The sequence below is a fragment of the Mastigoproctus giganteus genome, chromosome 11, assembly GCF_048544385.1.
Source record: "Mastigoproctus giganteus isolate SK-2022 chromosome 11, ASM4854438v1, whole genome shotgun sequence".
Lineage (NCBI taxonomy): Eukaryota > Metazoa > Arthropoda > Arachnida > Uropygi > Thelyphonidae > Mastigoproctus > Mastigoproctus giganteus.
The window spans coordinates 56,381,053-56,407,666 of NC_143585.1; the positions used below are offsets into that span (position 1 = coordinate 56,381,053).

At 38.3% G+C, this 26,614-nt stretch overlaps 1 protein-coding gene across 1 annotated transcript in view; it reads right to left on the reverse strand.

Moving 5' to 3' along the window:
* Window positions 1-26,614, reverse strand: part of LOC150078024 (C-Jun-amino-terminal kinase-interacting protein 4-like) — a 518,865-nt gene that overhangs the window by 419,535 nt on the left and 72,716 nt on the right. The window contains exon 3 of the mRNA XM_090385183.1: window positions 3,280-3,350. Within this exon, the coding sequence (XP_090241309.1) occupies window positions 3,280-3,350 (71 nt within the window). The remainder of the gene's footprint in view (window positions 1-3,279; window positions 3,351-26,614) is intronic.

The following is a 26,614-nucleotide window of genomic DNA, read 5'->3' on the forward strand; positions in this document are numbered from 1 at the left end:
ACCGGCATTAGTGGAGAAGTTAGAAGACAGAGAGCCATCTACCATCACCCTCAGTGAGCGATCAGAGAGAAAACTGGATAACCAATTACTAAAAACAGTTGGCAAACCATAAGATGGAAGCTTGTTTAAAAGACCTTTATGCCAAACACGATCAAAAGCCTTTGAGATGTCAAGAGCAACTACTTGAGTTTCACCGAACCTTTCCATTGAATTAGTCCATGAATGGGTAATATAAGCCAGAATATCACCAGTGGATCGACACTGATGGAATCCATACAGGCGATCATTGATCAGACGGAAGGTTTCTAGGTAGTTTAAGAGTTGGCGGTTAATTAATTTCTCCATTACTTTAGAAGTAATTGCAATGGGACGATAATTGGATGGGAGGGATTTGTCACCCTTTTTAGGAACTGGCTGGATATGAGCAAATTTCCAAGCAGAAGGAAAAACACCTTTGGAATAAGAAAGTGAAAAAAAGGTGGCAAAGAATAGGAGTAAGTTCAGGAGCACAAGTTTTGAGAACAAGTGGAGAAATACCATCGGGACCTGGAGCTTTCTTAGCATCAAGATTCATCAAAATCCTTCCCACATTCTTTTCACGGAAGACCACAGAAGGCATTGAATGGAGCATTTTATAAATGGTGGAAGGTGTATTACCAACATCATTAATACATGAGTCAGAAGAAAAATGGGATGCTCGCAGGTCAGCTTTATCCTTGGCTGAAGTGACAACAGAACCATCGGGTATGGACAGAGGTGCGAGCAGAGATGGGCAAAAGTTGCGGCCAATAGCTTTGGCAAGAGACCAGAATGCTTGGCTACCATTACGGCAAGAAGCAAGTTTTCTAACCTCAGCCTGTTCAAACTCTAGTTTGGACTGATTAATAACTGCTTTACAATTGTTGCGAGCTTTGGTGTAGGCAGAAAATGAAACTGAAGAATTAGAAACAAGCCAATTACAATATGCAACATTCTTCTCTTGAACAGCTTTAGCACATTTATTGGAAAACCAAGATTTAGATAAAGGATGAGATTTTAAAGTGGAGTGTGGGATAAAAGATTCCATTCCTGCAAGAATAATTTCACTGACACGATCTGAGCAAACGTTGACATCAGAAGTTTTGAAACAGTAATCCGACTAAGGAAAAAAAGAAATCAAATCTCGCAGGTCATCCCATTTTGCATTCTTGTAATGCCAAACAACAAGAGATTGGGAATAGCTATGAGATAAAGGCTCCATTGAAGAAGAAACAATCACCAAGTTGTGATCTGAAGTGCCTAAAGGACCTCTCACTTCGACCATGTACTTAGATTTTTTTTTTTTTTTTTTTTTGGTTTTTAGGAGCATTAGCAACTAAGGCCATATTGCTCCTGGATATGCGGTGGTCATACCTTGACCTTTCCGCATCCTCCCTATTTGGTGGTGATGGGCTCGAACCCCGGTCTAACCAAGAAGCGTGTGCTATGCACTGCTGCTCCTTTCCACCTGGCCACGGAAGCGCCCGTGTACTTAGAAGGGTTGTTTGTGAGAAAAAGATCAAGTGTGTTGGCTGTATGATTAGGATTGTCTGGTATTCTTGTAGGTAAATGAACAATCTGTGCAAGGTCATTAGTAATTGCAAAAGCCTCAGCATCTTGACCAGCTGGGTCGGTGTGACTAGAAAATGGAAGCCAGCTGGAGTTGTGAACATTAAAATCACCAAGGAAAATTCCTCACTGTTAGTAAAGTTGGACTGGAGAAAGTCAAGTCGCAAAGAGAGGAAGTGAAAGAGTTCCAAGTGATTAGCGGAGTTGGGAGAACGGTAGAGGCAACAGATGAATTTGACACAATTCAGTAGAGAGATTTTAAGCCAGAGAAGATCAAAAAGAGGAGATTCCAAATTACCAAGTTTCTGACAGGGAATATCGGAACAGATATATGCACAAGTCCCATATTTAAGGCAAAAAGAATCATACAGCAAATAATTTGGGCAACTGAGATGAGCAGTAGCTGAATCAACCGATAACTGAGATTCTGTCAGAAAATGTATATGGGGTTTGGCAGACTACAAGTGGAAATGGACATCGTTGAGATTAGAATTGAGACCACGTATATTTGTGACATGAATTAGGAAGTGTTTGTCAGGTTTAGATCTTTTTTGCAGATAAGCTTATTCTATTAGTTTGGTAATTCATGGTGTATTCAATAGTAAGAAAAAGTGGGTGGGGCATGCTGTATGAAGTAATGAAATTTTTGGATATGGCATATACATGGTAAGAATATACCCAGATCCTTGACATAACGTAGCCTCGATAATGCCCCCCCCCCCCGCATACACACTACTCAGACTCCCTCCAGTCATTATCTGGCAGAGTAGAGATAGCAAGATTATACACTAGCTGATCTGGAAGCCTCCTAGAGAGTTACCAATAGGTTCAGTCTGGTGTATACTAACTAGCGGCCAGCCTACGAACACCGTTTTAGAGCTGTACCCTCAAAATGTAAGGATGGTTGGATCTCGCCACGATGTTCATCATAACCTCAAAAGTCAGTCATACTGCATGATGGAAGAGATGGGAAAGGGTTGACCGGAACTTAGCTCTGGAGACTAAACATGGGTTCCACCACTTCAAGCCTCCAATAAGCGAAGTAGTGGTATTGCACCGGTTGATGAGAGTCATCTACCACCTAGTACTGCCTGGTAACACAGAGGGGCGGTATTCCTCCATGTGTTCTGGGCACCACACCTCGACCCCTGCTTACGTTGGTTCAAACCTGGGTGTTCGCCCACCGTGTGCATGGGGGGAGGGTTATATCCAGGATTACTAACCATCCCACCATCGTGAAGGTGCAAGCAGAGGATTTGGCTGTTACAGACTGTCCGGACTTTGCCAAAATTGGGTCCACTTGATTTGAGTGTTACCCGAATATCAGTTCCATCAGCGTTTTGGACTCCCAGGTAGCAAGTGCAGCTTGTCTGGCATATCTGAGAGAATGTCTGTGACAACCTCAAGGACCAAACTGCAGTGCCTGGAGACCAGACACCAGTGAGAAGATCTGATTGAAGTATTTGAGGCTTTGAATGGATTGATAAGCTGAATACTGATATAATACTACCTCTTGCTTAGACTTCTCATGAGTTACAAAATGAATATGAGAAAGGAAGTTATGGGGTAGATGGGCAAAAATTTTCTTTGGTTTCTTGCATCATTTGCTAATACTAATAATATGATGATACTAATATGAGATGATATGATACTAATAATAATACTAATAATATCTTTACAAAAAAATATTACCTCTGTGTATCTTTCATGAAGCTTGGAATATTCTTTCTTCATCTCTGTTTCTTTCTCTTCCAGCCTAGATGCTGAACAATAAATATATCACATGAATATGAATTCTTTTTTTTTTTTACTCATGGTTATGGTTAGCAACCAGATATTTATAAATTTGGGCCCATGAGCTAGCAGTTGACCATTGGGTCAACTGCTAGTTCACGGGACCTCATGGGTAGCAGAATAAAATGCCGTAACCCCTCATGAGTTACTACATCCCATTCTGCTAATAATAATTTATTTGTGCAACACAAAAAAATGTGTTGCCTACAATTCAGTAAATCCTTAAATTAAAAAAAAAAAAAAAAAAAAACACATTTTTAATTTATAATCCACCCATGAAACAAATATTCTACGCATCTTCACTCACAGCTCTTATTTATTTCTGTATATTAATAGTCTCTCCAATCTCATCTAGAGATAAGATGCACAACACTATCTCACTGCAAATATGTATATATATATTTTTTTTGTTAGTTGTTGGCACATCGGATTCTGTGGTCATAATGCACCTCCCAAAGTTTTTGCATTTTCTACTCTGATCCAAGCCCCGAGGCGGGATTTGAACCCGCAAACTTTGGGTTGCCAGGCAGGCACTTTACCCACCCGGCTAGCCCGGTCGGTGCAAATATGTATATCAGAAGCTTCCAAACTGATGGTTATTATCTTACAACAGATGATACAAATCTGCTCAACTATGAGATGGCTTTAAAATGGGAGGCACAGTGAAATTAGTCTGTCAATAATTAATAATTTACATTTATTAATGAACCTAAATTAGAAAATTCTTAGAGAAGTTAACCTCTATGAGATAATCAGATTGCTAAAAATTATAATGCCAATACTCAAAATGCTAACAACCTTGAAATACTTACAATCAAAATGCCAACAGCATTAAAATGCTAACTGCATTGAAACACTGAAAAATTCAAAATACTAATATCATCAACACACGGTAGAGGTCTACACGGGCATACATTTTTTTTTTATTTTTAATGGGCCTAGCCGAATTTGTTTTTCAAATTCATTACCCATACCCGATCCACCCAAACCGATTTTTATACCAGGTCGACTGAAACTTTTTATATAATTAAATCACTAGCATTAGTTTCTGAAGTTTCATAAAAATAAAAAAATAAATTTTCAGATTCAAATTCAATATTAACAATGATAATTACCAATATTAATTATAAAAAAAGTAATAAATTTTTAATTTACCATATTTAATATAATTCCAAAACGAATATTGATATCCACCTCTACCAGCAACCTTCTCTTCACAAGCTTTTCATTGCAAATTGTTGTGCAGAAACAAAATAGCATCAACCCTCACTACTTAAATTGGTTACAAATTAAGTAGTCAGTACAAATTTCGGATGGTGCCTCCGTAGCCAGGTGGAAAGGAGCAGCAGTGCGTAGCACACACTTCTTGATCAGACAGAAGTTCGAGCCCGTCACCTCCAAATACGGAGGATGTAGAAAGGTCAGTGAATGACCACCGCTTAATCACGGAGCAATATGGCCTTAGTTGCTAATGCTCCTAAAAACCAAATAACAACAACAAATTTCGGCAAATTTTGGAGAAGGTTGTGAAGTGCGCCTTATTGGTCAATTAAAAGTGTCAACATATAATACACATTTTTTCTAAAAAAACTTTTAAGAATTTAAATACATAAAAAAAATATGTAAGAAATAGCCCAAAATGTTTGGAATTACAATTCAATTTTTGTCCCTGATCCAAGGTCGAACATCGTTTGAGTTACTTGGCACTCAGGCAGGGTTGGGCCAAAGCCAGAAAGCCAGGCATGGGCCTGTGCAGCCCTATAACACAGACACCTGAAAACAGTAAGTGTCAAAACAATGAAATTAAATGAAGATGTTTTAAAAATACCAACTGGATAGAAGTCAATAGGATTTCACATACTAACCATCTCAAAGTATGAACCAGAGCTAAAATGCTCAATACCTTCTACATTGATATCAATTTTTGTAAAAGAATAAGAAGTTTAACTCAATATGATACGTAGAACATGATCCAAACAGTGAGGTAATTTTCCTTGGTGATTTTAATGTTCACAACTCCAGCTGGTTTCAGTTTTCTAGTCACACCAACCGAGCAAGTCAAGATGCTGAGGCTTTTGCAATTACTAATGACCTTGCATAGATTGCTCATTTACCTACAATAATACCAGACAATACTAACCATACAGCCAACATGCTTGATCTTTTTCTCACAAACAACCTTTTCTAAGAACACAGTTGAAATGAGAGTTCCTTTAGGCACCTGAGATCACAACTTGGTGATTGTCTCTTCTACAATGGAGCTTTTATCTCAAGGCTGTTCCCAACCTCGCATTGTTTGGCATTACAAGAATGCAAAATGGGATAACCTGCGAGATTTCTTTTCTTCTTTTCCTTGGTCGGATTACTGTTTCAAAACTTCTGATGCCAACGTTTGCTCAGATGGTGTCAGTGAAATTATTCTTGCAGGAATGGAATCCTTTATCCCACACTCCACTTTAAAATCTCGTCCTTTATCTAAACCTTAGTTTTCCAAAAAATGTGCTAAGGCTGTTCAAGAGAAGAACGTTGCATATCGTAATTGGCTTGTTTCTAATTCTTCAGTTTCATTTTCTGCTAACACCAAAGCTCGCAACAATTGTAAAGCAGTTATTAATCAATCCACTAGATTTTGAACAGGCTAAGAGTAGAAAACTTGCTTCTTGCCCTAATGGTAGCCAAGCATTCTGGTCTCTTGCCAAAGCTATTGGCCGCAACTTTGCCCATCTCTGCTCCAACCTCAGTGAAAACTAGATGGTTCTGTTGTTGCTTCAGCCAAAGATAAAGCTGACCTGCTAGCATCCCATTTTTTTTTCTAACTCCTGTATTAAAGATCTTAGTAAAACACCTCCCGCCATTCCCAACATGCTCCATTCAATGACTCCTGTGGTCTGTGGTCTTCCATCAAAAAAATGTGAGAAGGATTTTGACGAATCTTGATGCTAAGAAAGCTCCATGTCCCGATTGTATTTCTCCACTTGTTCTCAGAACCTGTGCTCCTGAACTTACTCCTGTTGTTTGCCACCTTTTTTCACTTTCTTATTCCAAAGATGTTTTTCCTTCTGCTTGGAAATTTGCTCATATCCAGCCAGTTCTTAAAAAAAGTGACAAATCCCTCTCATCCAATTATTGTTCCATTGCAATTACTTCTACTCTTTCTAAAGTAACGGAGAAATCAATTAACTGCCAACTCTTAAACTACCTAGAAACCTTCTGTCTAATCAACGTTCTGTCTGAAACCTTCTGTCTGATGTACCTAGAAACCTTCTGTCTGATCAACGATCACCAGCATGGATTCTGTCAGTGTCGTTCCACTGGTGATATTCTGGCTTATATTACCCATTTATGGACTAATTCAATGGAAAAGTTCGGTGAAACACAAGCAGTTGCTCTTCACATCTCAAAGGCTTTCGATCGTGTTTGGCATAAAGGTCTTCTAAACAAGCTTCCATCTTATGGTTTGCAAACCGTTTTTTGTAATTGGTTATCCAGTTTTCTCTCTGATCGCTCACTGCGGGCGATGGTAGATAGCTCAATGTCTTCTAACTTCTTCACTAATGCCAGTGTCCCCCAAGGTTCAGTTCTTTCCCCCATTCTTTTCCTCGTGTATGTTAATGACTTTCTTCCATTGACGGGAAATCTTATCCGTAGTTTTGCCGATGATAGCACATTGCATTCCACTTTCCATTTTGAAAAACCTTGTCCTGCTCAATCAGCTTCAACTTCTTGAATATCCGCTACCAATTCCTTAAACGCTGATCTTCAGGTAATTCTCCATTGGGGCAAAGACAACTTAGTTGATTTCAATCCTTCTAAAACTCAGTCTTGTCTTATATCTGGCAAAAAGGATTCTTCTGCTTCAATGCTTATCTTTGGTGACACTCCGATTTTTAGGCAAAATGATATATCCTCTTTTGGGGATTAGCCTGACTTCTCATCTCTCTTGGCACAAACACATTACAAATATTGCTTCCTCTGCATCTAAAAAACCTGGTTTTTTTTCTTTCGCTCTCGGCGTTACTTTTCTTCCAAACAGTTGTTCACTCTTTACAAATCGCAAATCCGTCCTACCATGGAATATTGTTCCCACATCTGGGGCAGTGCCCCCAAAACCTCTCTCGGGCTTCTAGATTCCATTCAGAAGAGAGCAGTTAGGTTAATTAATGACTCCTCTTTAACAGAGTCTCTCCTCTCTGTCTCATAGATGCACTGTTTCTGCTGCATGCCTTTTCTAAAGATACTTCCTTCTGAATTTGCTTGTATTATTCCCGCTCTCTTTCAAAACAGTTAAATTAATTTTTTACTTAATTTTGAACATGTGCAGCCACAAGCCAACATCCATTTACTGTCCAACCTCAAACTGATAGAACCAACTTTTCATCTTCCTCGTTTATTCATTCAACTGCCGTTTTCTGGTTCAACCTTCCTTCATATGTATTTCCTGAAAATTACAATCTACAGAATTTGAAGTGTAATTAGCATTAGCATTACTAGCGACATTTGATGCAAGAAAGCAAGCTTATGCAGCATCAGCCAAAAAAAAAAAAAAAAACACTTCCACTTCACCCCTCTCTTCATTCAAAATACCAGTCCAGCTGAGCCTTAAACTTATTTAGGCTGTCAACTTCCACTACAAGGGATGGAAGTCTGTTCCACCAACCAACCACCCGCTGGCTAAAGGCAAATTTCCGCACGTCTATCCTACATCTGTCTTTCCTCAATTTGAATTTATGCCCTCTCAGGTGATTATTCTGAGCTAGAGGAAGAATCCCATCAGCATTGAGCATGCTCAAACCATTCAAGGCTTTATACACCTTTATCAGATCACCTCGCTGGTGCCTAGTCTCCAGACACAGTAATTTGCAAAACTTAAGCCTTTCTTCGTAAGAGCACCTCTTTTTTCCATTCACTAATCTTGTTGCGCTTCTCTGTACTCGTTCCAGCAGCTCTACATCCTTCTTGAAATGAGGCCTCCAGACCTGTATACAGTACTCTAGGTGTGGCCTGACCATTGCCTTATACAAGGGAATAATCACCTCCTTATCCCTGCTGGAAAAATTCCTGTATATCATTGACAATACTCCATGAGCTACTCTTGCAGCCCGTCTGCACTTCTCAGAGAACTTCATATCTGCCTGCACAACCACTCCCAGGTCCCTCTCATTCTCTACTACTGTCAGTGTACTACTACAGAGTTGATACGTTGCTCTGGGGTTGCTGTTTCCCATGTGTAGTACTTTACATTTCTGAATGTTAAACTTCATTTGCCACCTCTCAGCCCATCTGCTCAACCTTTCCAGATCCTGTTGCAGCAGCATTGTGTCAGTAGTGTCCTTGACAACCCTGCCAACCTTTGTATCGTCTGCAAACTTCGACATTAAGCTAGATATATCATCATCAATATCATTTATAAATACAGAAAACAATAATGGACCCAACACTGAGCCCTGAGGGACTCCACTAATAACATTAGTCCACGACGAGCAGTGTCCATTGATTACCACTCTCTGTCTTCTCCGCCTCAGCCACCCCTTTATCCACAGCAGCAATTTGCCTCCAATGCCACACTGCTCCAATTTGTGCAGCAGTCTTCCATGTGCATCAGTATCAATAGACTTTCTAATATCCAAGTATATAATATCAAAGTTATTCCCTGCATCCAGTTCCTTTGTGACTGCATCATAGTATCCAATCAAATTGGTCAGGCAAGACTTCCCCTTAACAAAACCATGCTGTGTCCGAGTTAAAACTGAAGTCTTGTCTAAATGATCCTGAGTGCTTCTTTAACCAGTGCCTCCATTAATTTTCCTGGAACAGAAGTTAAACTCACAGGTCTATAATTACTTGTGTCAGCCTTTGATCCTCCTTTGTGAATTGGGGTCACATTTGCACATTTCCAGTCTGTGGGTACCTCCCCTGAGTCCAAGGAAGCTCTCATAATTATGGCTAAGGGTTTGCTTACTTCCTCTGCTGCCTCCTTTAATATAACTGGATAGATCCCATCCACCCCGGGTGCCTTTCTTGTGTTTATCTTCAACAATTTCTCCTCCACTTTACTCTCAGTTATTACAAGATTCTCTAGCTTACTGCTAGAGTTCAATAGACCTCTGGCTTTCCCCTCGCTAAATAACTCATGTGTGAATGTCAATGCGAAATATTCATTTAGTTTGTTAGCTACCTGAGCAGGTTCATCAACAGTTAACCCATCGATATCAAGTGGACCAATCTGATTCATCCCCTTCCTTCTAGAGTTTACATAAGTAAAGAACTCTTTGCTGTTTTTTTTTGCATCCGTTGCCAAAGATTTCTTGTAATCTGCCTTTGCCTGCCTTTGTAACTTGGTTACAGACCAGCTTATATCTATCATACGTTTCTGTGTCACATGTTAATTTATATGTATCCCCTGCATTTTTCTTCTCTGTCACATGTCTAATTAGTTCATCTGACATCCATTTAGGCCTAAATCTTGAACAATATTTCTTTGTTGGTATGAAAATCCTAGTAGCTTCCAAGATAAGTTCTTTGAATGCTTCCCATTTTGCATTTGCTGTTGGTAACATCATCAGTTGGTCCCACTGTATAGAATTTAAATACTGTCTCAGTCCATCGTAGTCGCCTTTATGAAAGTAATAACCCTTCCCTTTACCCCTAATGGTAGTTACCTCTTTGAGTAAATCCCACTTCAGCACACCGTGATCACTGCCACCTAGTGGTTCATTTATCTGCAGATTCTTAATGCATGAAGAATCACTGCTGATAATCAAATCAAGAGTATTCCTCCCTCTAGTTGCCTCCCGAACATGCTAATGTAGAAAACAATCATCGAATAAATCCACAAAAGCCTTTCTAGTGTGTGAGTGACCAGCCCCCAAATTCCAGTCAATCTGGGAAATTAAAATCTCCCATTATAAGACTCTCTGATTTACTGGCCCACTCTATTTCCCTGTACAGTTTCTTATTATACTCATCAGAGTCATTAGGCCTATAGCACACTCCTACTCTCAATTTTGATCTCCCAATGCTTATGTCACACCAAATTGACTCGACACTGCACTGTCCAACGATGTCCACTGGCTTCACTTCCTTGGATTTTATGTATTTCTTAACTAATAGCATAACCCCTCCTCCCTTCCTATCCAGTCTATCCTTTCTGTAGACGTTGTACTCCCCAAATTCCAGTTCTGCATTCCTTATATCTGTGTGACACCACGTCTCTGATATCCCAACAATATCTGCCTTTGATGTTTTGAGCAATACCTCAAATTCATCAAATTTATTTACTAAACTCCTAGCATTGGTGTACACGCAACTATATATGCACCTATTTCTATTCTTAGCTACCCTAACACAACCCATGTGTTTACTTGTACCGCAATGACTCCCAGCAGTTTCTGAAATATACTGCATCTTGTTTTTCAGGCTTCTGCTCATTCCCATAGAAGCAGTGCAAGAATCTCTTTCACCTCTGCCAGTGGCTACTGTTAATCTATTTGTCTTTGTCTCCCCCCCACGCTAGCAGTTTTCCGACCCACCTAACACTGCCTCGATAGCATCAGCAAATATTCTTGCACCCTTTCTATTTAAGTGTATCCCATCCCTGTAGAAGCAATCTCTCCTGTTAACAAGTACAGTCCAGGCTGAAAAAAATTCTACCCCTTGAGCCTTGCACAATCTTTCCAGGGCCAAATTGATCGACAAGGCTCTCATCATATACTCCCTCCTATTGTGTCTGGGCAGAATTGCAGACACTTTCAAATTCAACCCTATTTCACGGCTTTTTTTTCAACAGTGACCTCAGTAATGTCAACAATTATCTTCTTTCGTCTACTCAACCTCCAACCCAAGCACGGTACTAAGTACTATAGGTTCTAATACCTCTCGTGTTTGGGGTTTTCATAAAAAAATAAAAAATAATACTCTCCAGAAATTAAAATGAAAACAAATAAAAAATCGAAAATCTTATATTACAGTAAGAAATAATTAACAGTAATTAAAAATCAAATGAACACAATTAAAAACCAATTTAACACAATTAAAAATTAAGTAAAAAATTAATTTAACAAAAAAAAATTACAAACCGATTTTCCTTCCTGAAGCTGACAATGCTTTGACCATATGTCGTGATCGCAGGAAAAAAAATTACTGAATAGGCGTGAGCATGGAGCTTAAGTGGGGATTTTTTGTCTTTGCACATGTGTGAAAAGGACTACGAGTCAGAGATTGGATATGGCCGGCAAACATTAACAGAATTCTCATGTAATTTAATTTCGACAATTTCTGCAATTAATAGTTCTCGTATAATTACGTTGGATACTGAAACATTTTGGCCTCATTAAATAAAAAAAGTATGTTTTTCATTAGCAGCACGAAAGGCTAATTCTGACACTGCTGAACGAGAAGCAAAAATTGAGGCTGCATGTTGATTAACACGAAAATTCAGAGGAAACCACGTAGAACCCTGAAAAGACAAGTCACAATCACCGCAAGAAATGTTGTAAATTAGGTCATTTATTTGTGTTGCCAATGAGGAAAGGCCTGAATAATTGTTCAGTTTTTGTTATTTGTTTTTTTTTTTAGAAGTATTAGCAACTAAGGCCATATTGCTTCGGGGATATGCAGCGGTCATTCCATGACCTTTTCAGCATCCTCCGCAGTGCTTTTTTTTGGGAGGGTACGCCGTACCGGCACCTTTATTCACAGTGACTATGACATTTGGATACAGTGCACTTCAAAATTTGTAATATTCTGAATTAACTTGGTACGCACTGTTAGCATTTCTGGCCTTCAGGCTGTTTGTTATTTGGGTTTTAGGAGCATTAGCCACTAAGGCCATATTGCTCCGGGGATATGCGGTGGTCATTCACTGATCTTTCTGCATTCTCCGTATTGGTGGTCACGGGCTCGAACCCCAGTCTAATCAAGAAGTGTGTGCTACGCACTGCTGCTCCTGCCCACCTGGCTACGGAGGCACCAGCTTTCAGGCAATTTAGGCAATTAGTGCTGCTGCAAGTATTAAGAGAGCTAAAGGGATTACCATTCTGCAACTTAGTGGTACCTGGTAAAACCTATCCGACCACCTGTCTCACATACAGAGAAGTCGCACTGGTAAAGGGTAAACAGTTCAAGGTGTATTCCCAATGGGCTCTGGCCCACCTTCTACTGCAGTGGTGTCTAACCTTTTCCCGTACAGTGGCCATATTCAAAAAAAATTCAAAGTTAGATTTCTTTAGTGTGTTACATTTTCCATATCTTGTTGCATGTAAAAGTAAAACTGAAAATATTCGAACCTTTGATTAAGAATATTCTACAAAAACTTTATTATGAAATTATTTTTACTTATGTTATTATTTTTTACTTATTTCACTCAATTTACTTATTTTTTTATAAACTTAAATAATAAATTTATGCTTAATAAACTGTTAATATACTTAATTTGTTGTTCTTATTCTAAAAATATTACTACTAAAGTAACAATATCAGAAAAAAAATTTTTCAGAGTACTTTTCATATCCTTTTAATTTTCAATTTTTCCTGATAGTAAAGAATCAGTACCGGCACCTATTTTTTTACAAAAAAAGCACTGATCCTCCATATTTGGTGGTCACGGGCTCGAACCCCGGTTTAATCAAGAAGCGTGTGCTATGCACTGCTGCTCCTGCCCACCCGGCTATGGAGGCACCAAGAAGAATTGTTCAGTATAATGTGTAATTTCCGTATTGGCCTGGCTACAATTTCAAATTCAGTATCTTTAAAGAAGTGTTAATTTGTTTGTGGCACTGTTCAATATATGGGACAGAAATAAATTATTTTGTGGTATTACTATTGTTGGTTGGTATATTTTTTTGTATTCTATCCTTAGCTTGAACCCTAATTGTCTATTATAGCAAGTGGGTAACCACTGTTTAAGAATCTGCTGGTTAATATTTATATTTCTGAGCCCAAAGCAGATTCCGTTGTGGAATATTTATAAGAATTCAGAAATTGATTCAAGGTAATCGATCTTTTGTAGATGAACAGGTGATAGCTATTATAATGCAAAAGCATACTGGTGTTTGTAGGTTTATGATAGATGTTAAATTAGATTTTATTCACATCCCGAGTACGCGTGAAATTTAGAAAATTTAATGACTTAGTATCCATATTCTTCCTCTCCAATGAAAATTTAAGTCTAGAATGAATATTATTAAATTAAAGTAAAATGTCTTGGATAGTGACTATCCAAGACATTTTACAGTAATGACTAGAACATCATCTAAATACGTAGCCGAGTGGTCAGGAAGGAGAGTACATAGCACGTGTTCCTTGAGTGGACTAGGGTTCAAGCCCGTGATTACTAAATACGATAAATATCTGTATTTGACAATTTATTGTAAACTCTACTGACTTGGTTGTCGTGCCAGAGTATAAACAGAAAAAAAAAAAAAATTATTTTAATTTAAATACCTCCCATAGTATGTGATACGGGGTAGAAAAGGCGTAAAATGTATACATTCAATCGTTGATGTTAAGCCACTCAAGCTTAATCCCATTGGCAAACCAAAAATTTGTTTGTATACTTTGTCTCGAAAGGTGATAACCTTTCGAGACAAACTGAATCATCACTCAGTCCTTTCCTCATTCGCAACACAAATAAATTACCTAGTATACAACATTTCTTGCAGCGATTGCAACTTGTCTTATCAGGGTTCTACATGGTTTCCTCTGAATTTTGGTGTTAATCAACACGTGGCCTCAGTTCATGCTTCTCGTTCAGCAGTGTCAGAATTAGCCTTTCATGTCGTTAATGAAAAACACACTATTTTATTTCATGAAGCCAAAATACACGGTTTCCTCTGAATTTTCATGTTAATCAACACGCAGCCTCAGTTCGTGCTTCTCGTTCAGCAGTGTCAGAATTAGCATTTCATGCCGTTAATGAAACACTTTTTTATTTAACAAGGTCAATACTTGGGGTCCAATGTAATTATAAGAGACTATTAATTGCAGAAACCGTCGAAATTAAGTTGTATGAGATTTCTGTTAATGTTTGCCCACCATATCTAATCTTCAACTCGTGGTCCTTTACGTGCATGTGCAAAGATAAATAATCCCTATTTAAGTTCCATGCACACCCTTATTCGGTAATTTTCATTCCTGTAATCACAACATATGGTTGAAAAGCATTGTCAGCTTCAGGAAGGAAAATCGTTTTGCAATGTTTTACTTAATTTTTAATTGCATTAAATTGATTTTTAATTGTGTTCATTTGATTTTTAATGACTGTTAATTATTTCTTACTGTAAAGTAAAATTTTTGATTTTTTAATTGTTTTTGTTTTAATTTCTGTAAAGTATCATACTGAAGTGTTCAACATATCATATTGAGGTAAACTTATCTTATTCTTTACATATATTAACCATCTATAGCAGATTAAAATGACTGACCACCAGTCGCTAATCCGATGCAAGTGGTCATAAAGCTAAGTCGCCCTTTTCATTTTCGTCTATTCCAAGAATTGGGTTTTTCGACTACCCGAGCAATTAAGAATGACTGCATAGTTACCAAAGTCTGTTCAGTATATCCGTATAGTATGCATGTTATAACAGTGAGTGATTATATGGGAATGTGCGTAATTTAAAATCATTATGGCTTTCAAATCATTTTGTTATCAGACACTCAGTCAAAAACACTGACGTATCCAATATCTTTCTATTTCAGAAGATTTAGGAGAAGTCCAGTTGGCCTGCTTCCCTAAAATTCACTCATGCACACCTTCTCAATGGTAAGCCCTCTTACGTCACTTAGGTGGCAACGAACGTGTAAAGTGGTTCTCTTCAAGATCGGAAACTGAACTTGGCCTGTTACAACGTAAGATCGCTCATTGGTGAAGACAGTATATTAGAGCTGGAAAAGGAATCAGAAAATGTGAATTGGAATATCATTGGTTCGGCTGAAACAAGAAGAAATGAATCACTTATAAGCTTATCAAGTGGAAATTTGCTGTACACCAAAGGAAACAGTGAAAGGAGTGAAGGTGGAGTTGGCTTTCTGATCCATAAAGATATAAAAAACAACATTTTGGAATTCAAGAGTACATCACCAAGGGTGTCAAGGGTACTACTCACGATTTCTAAGAGGTATAAGCTCAAGTTATAATGATTTATGCACCAACATCAAGCCATGATGATGAAGAGGTTGAAGAAATTTACACCGAAATTGAGTCTTCTAGATGAACAGAAAAACTCACTACACTATCATTCTGGGGAACTTCAATGCTAAGGTAGGAAAGAGACAAAACAGTGAAGAAAGGTGAACTATAGGAAATTTTGGAATTGGTGAAAGAAATGAAAGAGGTGAAAGAATTGTGGAATTTGCAGAATCTCGAGGAATGTCAGTAATGAACACTTTTTTCAAAAAAAGGGTGAACAGAAAGTGGACATGGAAGAGCCCAAATGGATTAACAACTAATGAAATAGACTTCATCCTCACTAACAGAAGATATATTGTGAATGTTACTGTCCTGAACAAGGTAAATGTTGGAAATGATCACAGAATGGTAAGATGCACACTTGATATAGATGTAAGAAAAGAAAGGAAAAAACTGACTCAAGTAAATAATACGAAGGTCTTTGAGATAACAGAGGAGGAGAAAAAGCAGAATGTACTGGAACTTAAGAACAAGTTGGATCTTCTGCAGACTGCTCGGGACCAAGATATCGACGAGGAATATTACAACTTTCTGAAAGTGATAAAGCTCAAGAAGCCTATAGGTAAAAAGAAATCCAAAGAAGAAAAAATTATTCAAGAAACACTTGTCAGGATGAACCGAATATGACAAATGAAGAGCAAGATAAACACTGACAAGGAGAAAATTGAGTATACTGAGTTGTGCGATGCCACTAGAAACAGACTCAGAGACGACATAAGAAGATTTAACACAAGAAAAGTAGAAAAGCATTAAGGAAAAACAAAGGATTTAAATCAGCAGCCATGAGCAGTAATACAGAAAGACAAATGATACTGAAACTGAAGAATCGCTATTAAAAACTGAAGAATGCATAATTCAAATAGCAGAAGCCTACTATAAAGCATTATACAAGGAGCAAGGGAATGATGACAGCAGTGGGGAAGATGGATCGCAAATTAGTAACACATACAACATACCCGATATCCTTCCTGATGAGGTAGAACGTGCATTGAAGAAAATGAAGAATCAGAAAGCTCCAGGGGAAGATGAAGTTACTGTAGAGTTGTTAAAATTGGGAGGAAGAGACATGACACAAAAACTAACAAGACTCTTCATAAGATGCATTATAAAAGGTGTGGCCCCTAAGGAGTGGAATAATGCAATCATAGTTTTATTGCATAAGAAAGGAGATAAATCAGAAATTGGAAATTATAGACAAATTAGCTTGTTATCCCACATCTACAAGTTGTTCACAAGGGTCATTACTAACAGATCAGAAAGAACACTTGATGAGAATCAACCGAAAGAGCAAGCTGGCTTTAGGACAGGATTCTCGACTATGGATCGCCTTCACATAATGTCACAGATAATGATGAAAGCAAATTAATATAAAACACCATTATGCCTGGCATTTGTGGATTATGAAAAGGCATTTGTCTCCATACAGCATAAGGCAATGTTTCGGGCACTGGAAAGACAAGGAATAGATACCCCATATATTATTATTTTTAAGAAAATATATGAGAATGCTACATCCTTAATTAGACTAGACAAAGACAGTAGGAATTTAAAATTGAGAAAGGAGTTCAACAAGGAGACACAATATCTCCGAAGTTGTTTACTGCTTCCCTTGAGGAATCTTTCAGAAGATTAGACTGGTCGCAGAAAGGAGTCAGTGTCAATGGAGAGTACCTAAACCATTAATGATTTGCAGATGACATTATGGTCATAAGCCATGATCCCAAAGAATTAGAGGAAAATCTTAATCAGTTATGCAGAGTTAGTAAGGATTTTGGACTAAAGATGAATATGGCTAAAACAAAAGTAATGATGAACAAGTATGCCACAGAAGAGGCTATAATAATTGAAGGAGCAGTAATTGAAAAGGTAGAGTCATATACTTATCTGGGATAAGTCATTAGCTGTAATAATGTTAAACGGCTGGAAGTCAAGAGAAGAATAAATTTTGGATGGATAGCATTCAGGAAATATAGTCACATATTGAGGAGCTTTTTTTTTGTTTTTGGTTTTTTTAGAAACATTAGCAACTAAGGCCATATTGCTCCAGGAATAGGCGGTGGTCATTTCCTAACCTTTCCGCATCCTCCGCATTTGGTGGTGAAGGGCTCGAACCCCGGTCTAATCAAGAAGCGTGTGCTATGCACTGCTGCTCCTTCTCACCTGGCTACGGAGGCGCCTATATTGAGGAGCAATATCTCAATTTGTCTGAAACATAAAATAATGAACCAATGTATACTTCCACCATGGCTTATGGAAGTGAAACGTGGGCATTCATGAAAAGAATGAAAGAGGAGCTGAGAACTACACAGTGAAGAATGGAACGAAATATATTGGGAATCAGACTGTTAGATAAGAAGAGAAAACACATAGATTAGGCAGCAAACTCAAGTAAAGGACATTCTTATCAAAACTAAAGAACTAAAATGGTCTTGGGCAGGACACAGCTTGAAGACATGACAGATGGACTAAGAAAATAACAGAATGGTACCCAAGAGGAGCTGGAAGCCAACCTGGAAGACAACAATGGAGATGGACAGATGAAATTCATGAATTTGTGGGTAGTAAATGGATGGACATTGCACAAAACAGAAGAAACTGGAAAGTTGCTGGAGAGGCTTTCATCCTGCAGTGGATTGAAAATGGCTGATGATGATATGGCTTTTGGCTCATTACAGCCGATCTCGTTATTTCCGTGCTGGTTATAACCAGGTTCAACTGTATTTTACAATATACAGTAGTACCCAGATAAGAAATTTCCACATAAGAAGTTTTCCCCCTGTACAAGGTTCGGTTTCTTAAGTTCCAATTTCAACTCTTATATATTGTAATGTATTATTTTTCCACGTCAGAAGTTCCCCGGGTAAAGGGTTTTCCCACATAAAAAGTTTGTGATAAAGAATACACAGAGTATTATTATAATGATGTTTTCCCACTTAAAATATGTTTTTTAAATGTACAAATTCTTTATTTTTAATATTAAAAAAATATTAAACAATATAAACATTTTGGTAATCAAACAAGTTAGTGCCAAAAATCATTTTAAAATAAAAAAAATAAATTGCAGCCATTATCAACCCACTGCAAGATGGAAGCCTCCTCAACAATCATGCTGAGGGAAAAATGGACCATAATCTGCCACGCTGGTCCAGTGCGGGTTGGCAGATTGACCGTATTTAGCAGTCAGGGGCTTGAACCCTTCTACTCAAAGAGTGTGTGCCACTGCACTCCCGCTCCTGACTGGCTACGGAGCCCTCATTTTAGTTCATTTTGGTTTTAGTTCATTTTAGAGAATCATTTTAGTTCATAGTAAATCACCAAAGTAGGTGAAATGGCAACATTTTTGATATACGTGTATTTCATATTGTGAATGTGTTCACAACGAGTTGCTGTGATATTACACTATCTCCAATAAGCAATGCTTCAGCAATGGAGATGGCTAATGTTGCTTATTCTTGGCGATGGTATCCACCAAGAATCCACTGTCAGTGTTGCTTATTTGAGGTAGTTCAATATCAGGGCAACTACTTGAAGACATTCACAATATGAGATATCAGAAAAATGATGCCATTTCCCCTACTTCGGTGATTTACTATGAACTAAAATAATGCTTGGCACTAACTTATTCGATTAGTGAATTTTCCATAGTTGGAGGCGTTCAGCACTAAAATCTTTTTAGTATAAACATTTTGATATAATGGAAGTGACATATTGCAATTGTTTTCATCGATATCCATAATTAGATAGCGTCGGCCACGTGAAGTCCAGTGATGCATTGGCCATTAAGTTCTGATCGTTCTGAATTTCTTAGTGGATTGTTGTTCTGTATTACTGTAATTGTGACCTTTTAAGGTATGTTGGAACTCCAAAGGAGCTCAATTTTTTCCAACTTAGTAATGAGTTTTTGGTAAGAGTTTAATGAACAGAATATTAAGAAATTGGAAATCCTGTTTAAAAATGTTTCCCATAGGCAGAGTGAAATATTTATAAATTCTGAAATGGTACTTATAAATGATCTTTAACTTACATATGTGTTTCTTTTCATTTTTATTTGTGTAGTTAATATTTCATACCTTTAGGTCATTTTCCCTTCTAAAAAGTTTTCCCGTGTAAGAATTTCTAAACCTTGGGTCCCTTGGAAAACTTTTTCGGGTTCTACTGTATATATATATATTTTTTTTTTTTTTTCCCTGTTATATATATATATATATAAATAATTTTTTTTTTCATTCATTCATCTTTTTCTCACACACCACAGGGGGGGGGGGTTGTGCAATGGTGTGTAATGTAATTTTAAATACTAATGCAAAATAGTTAAGCTAAATAAACAAGAATATAAAAGATTAAAACCAGTGTTAGTTTTAATCTTTTAATCTGTAACATTTATGGTTTGTGTTATTTTTCTCACACACACTCTCATTCATTCTTCTAGCTTTCATTTCATTTATTCGACTCATCCTTTCTGCACTACACTCTCTGGGCACCTCAACTTAATGTTATTCTTCAGTTGTGGTGCAGGCCTAGCTGCACGTTTTTTTTGCAGGCCAGGGGAGAATGCAGTGATAGTGTTTGTGTTGTTAGTAAATGTTTGTTAGTACATATAAAGTAACATAAGTAAGAAAAGTAAGTTATTATTAACTTTGTATTCTTTCAGCCAATTACATCTGCTCTTCCTCTCATTCACATTCACCATAACACTCAATCACTCTCTCTCTCTTTCCCCCATGCTGGGCCACTCTTCCTTTTGCCAAAACTGAAATTTATTTCCTTTTAGCATAATTCCTATTTCACTCAGTGCCCAGCCTATTCATTGTCTTTCATTCTACATTGCATCCCCTTGCTACTGAGCTTACTGATATTTTTCAGCTAATCTGCTCCGCTACATGGTTACTTATTTGGTGTGGTGCCCAGGTTCCCACACATGGCAGGGTAGTCTTGAAAGGGGGTACCCAGGTCAATCCAGTTTTGTCATGTCAGGATGCAGAATACTGCTATCCTGACAGTTTTTGTCATTGTCTGGGTGTGGTGGGAAACGTGGGCAATTTTAACTATTATTGTTTAATTGCTGGGGGGCTGATTGCCATTATTTGGATAGAATGGCAATTCTGCACATTTCGAATACTTGCTGTGTGAAGGTTGTAAAGGATTTATAATTATTCTCTTCTATGATGAACAGGTGTTCTTCTCCCCTGGGTAAGGGGGCCAATCTGTGCTATTAGCTGTGTTCTGGCGATGTCATAAATTATACATTCATACAGAACGTGTGCCTAGTCTTCGCTCTCCCCCACAGGTGCAGTTTGGGTCATCAGTCAGCCCTAGGGAGGTCAGTTTTGCCTTTAGGGAGCCATGACCTGTCAATATAAATGTTGTAAAAAGTCCAGGGGCATACCCTTAGATGGCTTTGGGCTAACCATTGCCACCCATGGCAGAAACCTTTTGGTAACCAAACCTCTGGTTTCCTGCTCTCACTTTGTTTGCCATAGCTCATGGAGCTTTGTGGCTATTCTTTTTTTTTAAGCATTGAAGGTGTTGGCTGTATCAAGGGCTATCCCCAGAAATTCTGAGGGTATGCCCCTTTTTAAGTCTATAATATAAGTCTCTTTTGGCTATTTCCAGGTAAAGGTGGGAGAGTTCCGGCCAGCAACTGTAGTGCAGGTGTGCTTACTGTGTGACATGCTCTCTTTGTGTGTGTGTGCTCTGGTAATAGTGAGTAGTATTGTCCTTTTTATGATTTCTAATTTATTCCTGTTTCTTACTATGGCCAAGCAGGTAAACCATGCACTGGCTCCATAAGTGGTAACAGGTAGAAACACTGCAAAGTATATGATTGCCAAGGTCTTTTTTTTGAGCCCCCAGTCTGCTCGACTGATCCTGGCAATCATACCTGCATAATTTCTCACTTTCTTCTCCAAGTAGATCAAATGGGGGTAAAAAGTTAATTTTGAATCAAAGACCACTCCAAGATATTTTAGTTCTGTTACCATTTTTATAGTAGTTGTATTAATTTTGATCTGTGGACATCTTATGTGCAAATTGCCTTTTAGAAGTATTTGTTTTGTTTTTTCAGGCAATATTCTGTTCTGAGCATTCGCATTTCTGCCCACTCCTGCAGCTGAAGGAGGACAGCATTTTACCTTTGCTCTACATCCACTCACATGTTACCTTTTACAAGAAAAATCATGTCATCTGCAAAGGCCAGGCTTTCCATGGAGCTCAGATCCAAGGCTAGAAATTCACCCAGAACAATGTTCCAGAAGAAAGGCCAAGGATTGAACCCTGTGGGCAGCCTTTATTCACAGGGTGTGTCAATTGCTGGAACCTTGTGCGTACTGAGACACTTCTGTCTGTAAGGTAGCTGTTTATTACCTTATAGAGGTTTTGTCAGGCACTTGCCTGGCAAAAGGAGTCTACTAAGGAGTAGGTCACCAGAATGAGAAAAATGGCCCAGCAAAGTCAATAGAGATTGCCAGTATAGATTTTCCCTCTGAGTTTTTAACTGTTGTCAGTAGGTGGTGCATGGCATTCTCCGTAGAGTTGCCCCTGCTTAAAATCATACTGATGTTGGAATATAAACCTGCTTCTGTGTTTGAGCTAATCTGCTACATATTAGTCTTTCATATATTTTCCCTAGTACAGGGAGTAGGGCTATTGGTCTTCATGACTCAGACCAGAGCAGCAAAGCAAAAGGCTCAAAGTAATGGAAGTGCTGTGGCTCAGAGGAGAACTGAGGGGGGCAGTTGTCCTCTGAATCACAGTCTATTGAAATGCACTGCTTGTTTGATGTTTGTGGAGCAATCAGGAACGGGACATGATATTGCCAGGGGAATGTCTTTGTGTGTGCACGATGTAAGGAGTGCGAGGAAATCAGGTGCCAACTCAGCATTGTTATGGGCTTATAAGAGAGCTTGAAGGACAGGGTGGATGCCCTCGAAGGATTTAAATTGAGGGACCCATCAAGCTCCCCACATCAATGCCAGAGCTTGTACTTGAACATCAAGCAACACAGCAGCAAACCTCAAGGCAGAATGCACTGGTCCAAAAGGAACTAGTTGTTGTAGGTGACTATTGTCAGGGAAACGGGGAACATATTGCACAAAAAGGATAGATGGAACAGGACCAGGGTATGTTTGCCGGGGGCAAAGGTTGATGACGTACAGCATATATCACCTTTTAAGGGCACAAAGGGTGATATTATTGTACACATTGGCACTAATGATATTAAGAGTAGGAGACCAGAAGAATTACTTAACAAGAACAAGACAATGTTGAAAAAAAGCCATGAGTTAGGGTTGAATTTGAAAGTGTCTGCAAATCTGCCCATACACAATAGGAGGAAATACAGTTGGTCGTCGACTTACGACCAGCTTCTGTTCTGACTATCAGGTCGTAAGTCAATCTGATCGTATGTCGGCCATATATTTATTAAAAGTATTTTTTAACCTTTCTAATCTTTTTATCATCTTTATAATCTTTTAAATTTTTATCATCTTTTATTTTTAATTTTAAATACAGTAATGTTTTTATCTTTTACTTAGCGATACTGTACATACCTTTGTTTCTACACCTAGGCTATCTCTCTCTCTCTCTCTATGAGGTTAAATTCAAATGTTCTCTACATTTTAAATGGTTTATTATTCATACTGTTTATAAAAATACAAAACTACAATATATAATTATATTGTACATAATGAGAAAAATAATACTGTACACAATGTACAGTATTATTTTTCTCATTATGTACAGTATTATACTGTACACAATGTACTGTAAACACAAAAATACAATCTAAAATTAATACAAATGAAATTTACAAAATCAATTTTTAATCTTTGCTTGTGCTGGGTTGTGCATCGTGAGGGCCATGTTCTTGGGTTGCAGTATGAGATGTTTATTTAGAGAGAGACATTATGCAAAGCAAATCTTTTTTTTAAAACACTTAAACCGCCCAGTACTAGCCTGAAAATCTTCTATGCAATCATTTCCGGCACGTGATTTTAAACTCCGAAACAAACTTCTAGCCTTTGCTTGCACTGTGTGAAGACTCATGGGTGTATTTTTTTGTATTAAATCTTCCATCCACATAAACAACAATTTCTCCATTTCATGGATGGGTCCCTGTCTTCGTTTGGTTAAAATCGTAGTTTTAATAGGTGCAGAAACTTGCACAGCTTCCCAAATTCTTTCTTTGTCCTTAAGTATCGTCGATACCATAGAATGTGATAACGTCAAGTCACATGCTATCGTATTCACTTTCTTTCCACCTTCATCTGCTGGATAATTTTCATTTTTCACTCTAAATCAATAGTTTTCCTTGACTTCTTAACTGGCGTATATGTAGATGAAAGCATTTTCCTTTTACTAAACATTTTATGGGTATTTCAGTAGAATTTTAATTAATACACCATACGCAACAGATGCTTGAAAGCAACTGAGTGTATGTGCCTGATGGTGTCCTCAGGCTTCCCATCATCGATGGGCCTCCTTACCTAGGTTATGGGTGTCCTCAGTAGTGACTTCCTGATTTATTATTAATTTATTTATTATTATTTTTTTTTGTGGTCGTAAGTCGATGACCAAGTGTATATGACGAGAGCCTTGTCGATCAATTCGGCCCTGGAGAGATTGTGCAAGGCTCAAGGGGTAGAATTTTTCTCAGCCTGGTCAGTGTTTGTTAACAAGAGAGACTGCTTCTACAGGAATGGAATACACTTATATAGAAAGGGTGCAAGAATATTTGATGATGCTATCGAGGTAGAGTTAGGGGGATCGGAAAACTGCTAGTTTGGGGGGGGGAATACACGGACTAATAGATTAACTGTAGCCGCTGGCAGAGGTAAAAGTGATTCTTGCACTACTTCTATTGAAATGCAATTGAGCAGCAGCCTGGAAAGCAAGGCAATGGGAATTTTCAGGACTGCTGGGAGTCATAGAGGAACAAGTAAATATATGGGCTGTGTTAGGATAACTAAGAGTAGAAACAGGTGCATGTATACTTGCATGTACATCAATACTAGGAGTAGAATTAATAAATTCGATGAGCTTGAAGTGCTAGTCAAGACATCAAAGGCAGATATTGTTGCGATATCAGAGACATGGTGTCACACAGATATAAGCTTTTTTTTGTTTGTTTGTTTGTTATTTGGAGCATTAGCAACTAAGGCCATATTGCTCCGGGGATATACGGTGGTCTTCCCTGACCTTTCCACATCCTCCGTATTTGGTGGGCACGGGCTCGAACCCTGGTCTAATCAAGAAGCGTGTGCTATGCACTACAGACATAAGCAGTGCAAAACTGGAATTTGGGGAATACAATATGTACAGAAAGGATAGACAGAACAGGAAGGGAGAAGGGGGTTATGCTGTTAGTTAAGAAACACAAAATCTAAGGAAGTGCATCCAATTGATGTGGGTGGACAATGCAATGTTGAGTTTGGTGTGACTTAAGCACTGTGAAAGGAAAACAGAGTAGGTGTGTGTGTTATAGGCCTAATGAATCTAGTGAGCACATAATGAGCAATTGTGCAGAGAAATAGAGTGGGCAAATAAATTAGAGTGCCTTATAATGGGGGATTTTAATTTCCCGGATATTGACTGGAATTTGTGGGTTGGTCACTCACACACTAGCAAGGCTTTTGTGGGTTTATTGGATGACTTTTTTCTACAGCAGCATGTTCAAGAGGTAACTAAAGAGAGTAGTACTCTTGATCTGATTATCAGTACTGATTCTTTATGCATCGAGAATATGCAGATAAAGGAACCACTACGTGACAGTGATCAGTGTGCTGAAGTGGGATTTACTCAAAGAGGTAACTACCATCAAGAGTAAAGGGAAGGGTTTTTGCTTTTGCAAAGGTAACTACGGTGGTGGAACCAACTGATGATGTTACCAACAGCAAATTCAAAATGGGAAGCATTCAAAGAATTAATCTTGGAAGCTACTAGGATTTTCATACCAACAAAGAAATATTGTTCAAGATTTAGGCCTAAATGGATGTCAGATGAACTAATTAGACATGTGACAGAGAAGAAAAATGCAGGGGATACATATAAATTAACATGTGACACAGAAATGTATGATAGATATAAGCTGGTCTGTAACCAAGTTACAAAGGAGGTTAGGCAGGCAAAGGCAGATTACAAGAAATCTTTGGCAAAGGATGCAAAGAAAAACAGCAAAGAGTTCTTTACTTATGTAAACTCCAGAAGTAAGGGGATGAATCAGATTGGTCCACTTGATATCGATGGGTCAACTGTTGATGATCCTGCTCAGGTAGCTAACAAACTAAATGAATATTTTGCATCGACATTCACACATGAGGAGTTATTCAGGGAGGGGAGTGCCAGAGGTGTATTCATCTCTGGCAGTAAGCTAGGTAATCTTGTAACAACTGAGAGTAAAGTGGAGGAGAAATTGTTGAAGATAAACACAAGAAAGGCACCGGAGGTGGATGGAATCTATCCAGTTATATTGAAGAGTTTCAATATTGGCATTGGCAAAAGAAGTAAGCAACCCTTAGCCATAATTATGAGAGCTTCCCTGGACTCAGGGAAGGTACACATGGACTGGAGATGTGCAAATGTGACCACAATCCACAAAGGAGGATCAAAGGGGGAGACAGGTAATTACAGACCTGTTAGTTTAACTTGTGTTCCAGGGAAATTAATGGAGGCACTGGTTAAACAAGCATTGCAGGATCATCTAGAGAAGACTTCAGTTATAGCTCAGACACAGCATGGGTTTGTTAAGGGGAAGTCTTGTCTGACTAATTTGATTGTAGTCACAAAGTTGTAGTCACAAAGGAACTGGATGCAAAGAATAACTTTGATATCATATATTTGGATCTTAGAAAAGCCTTTGATACTGTTGCACATAGAAGACTGCTGCACAAACTGGAGCAATGTGGTATTGGAGGCAAATTGCTGCTATGGATAAAGGGATGGTTGAGTGGGAGAAGACAGAGTGGTAATCAATGTACACTGCTCTTCGTGGACTAATGTAATTAATGGAGTCCCTCAGGGTTCAGTGTTGGGTCCATGGTTGTTTTCTGTATT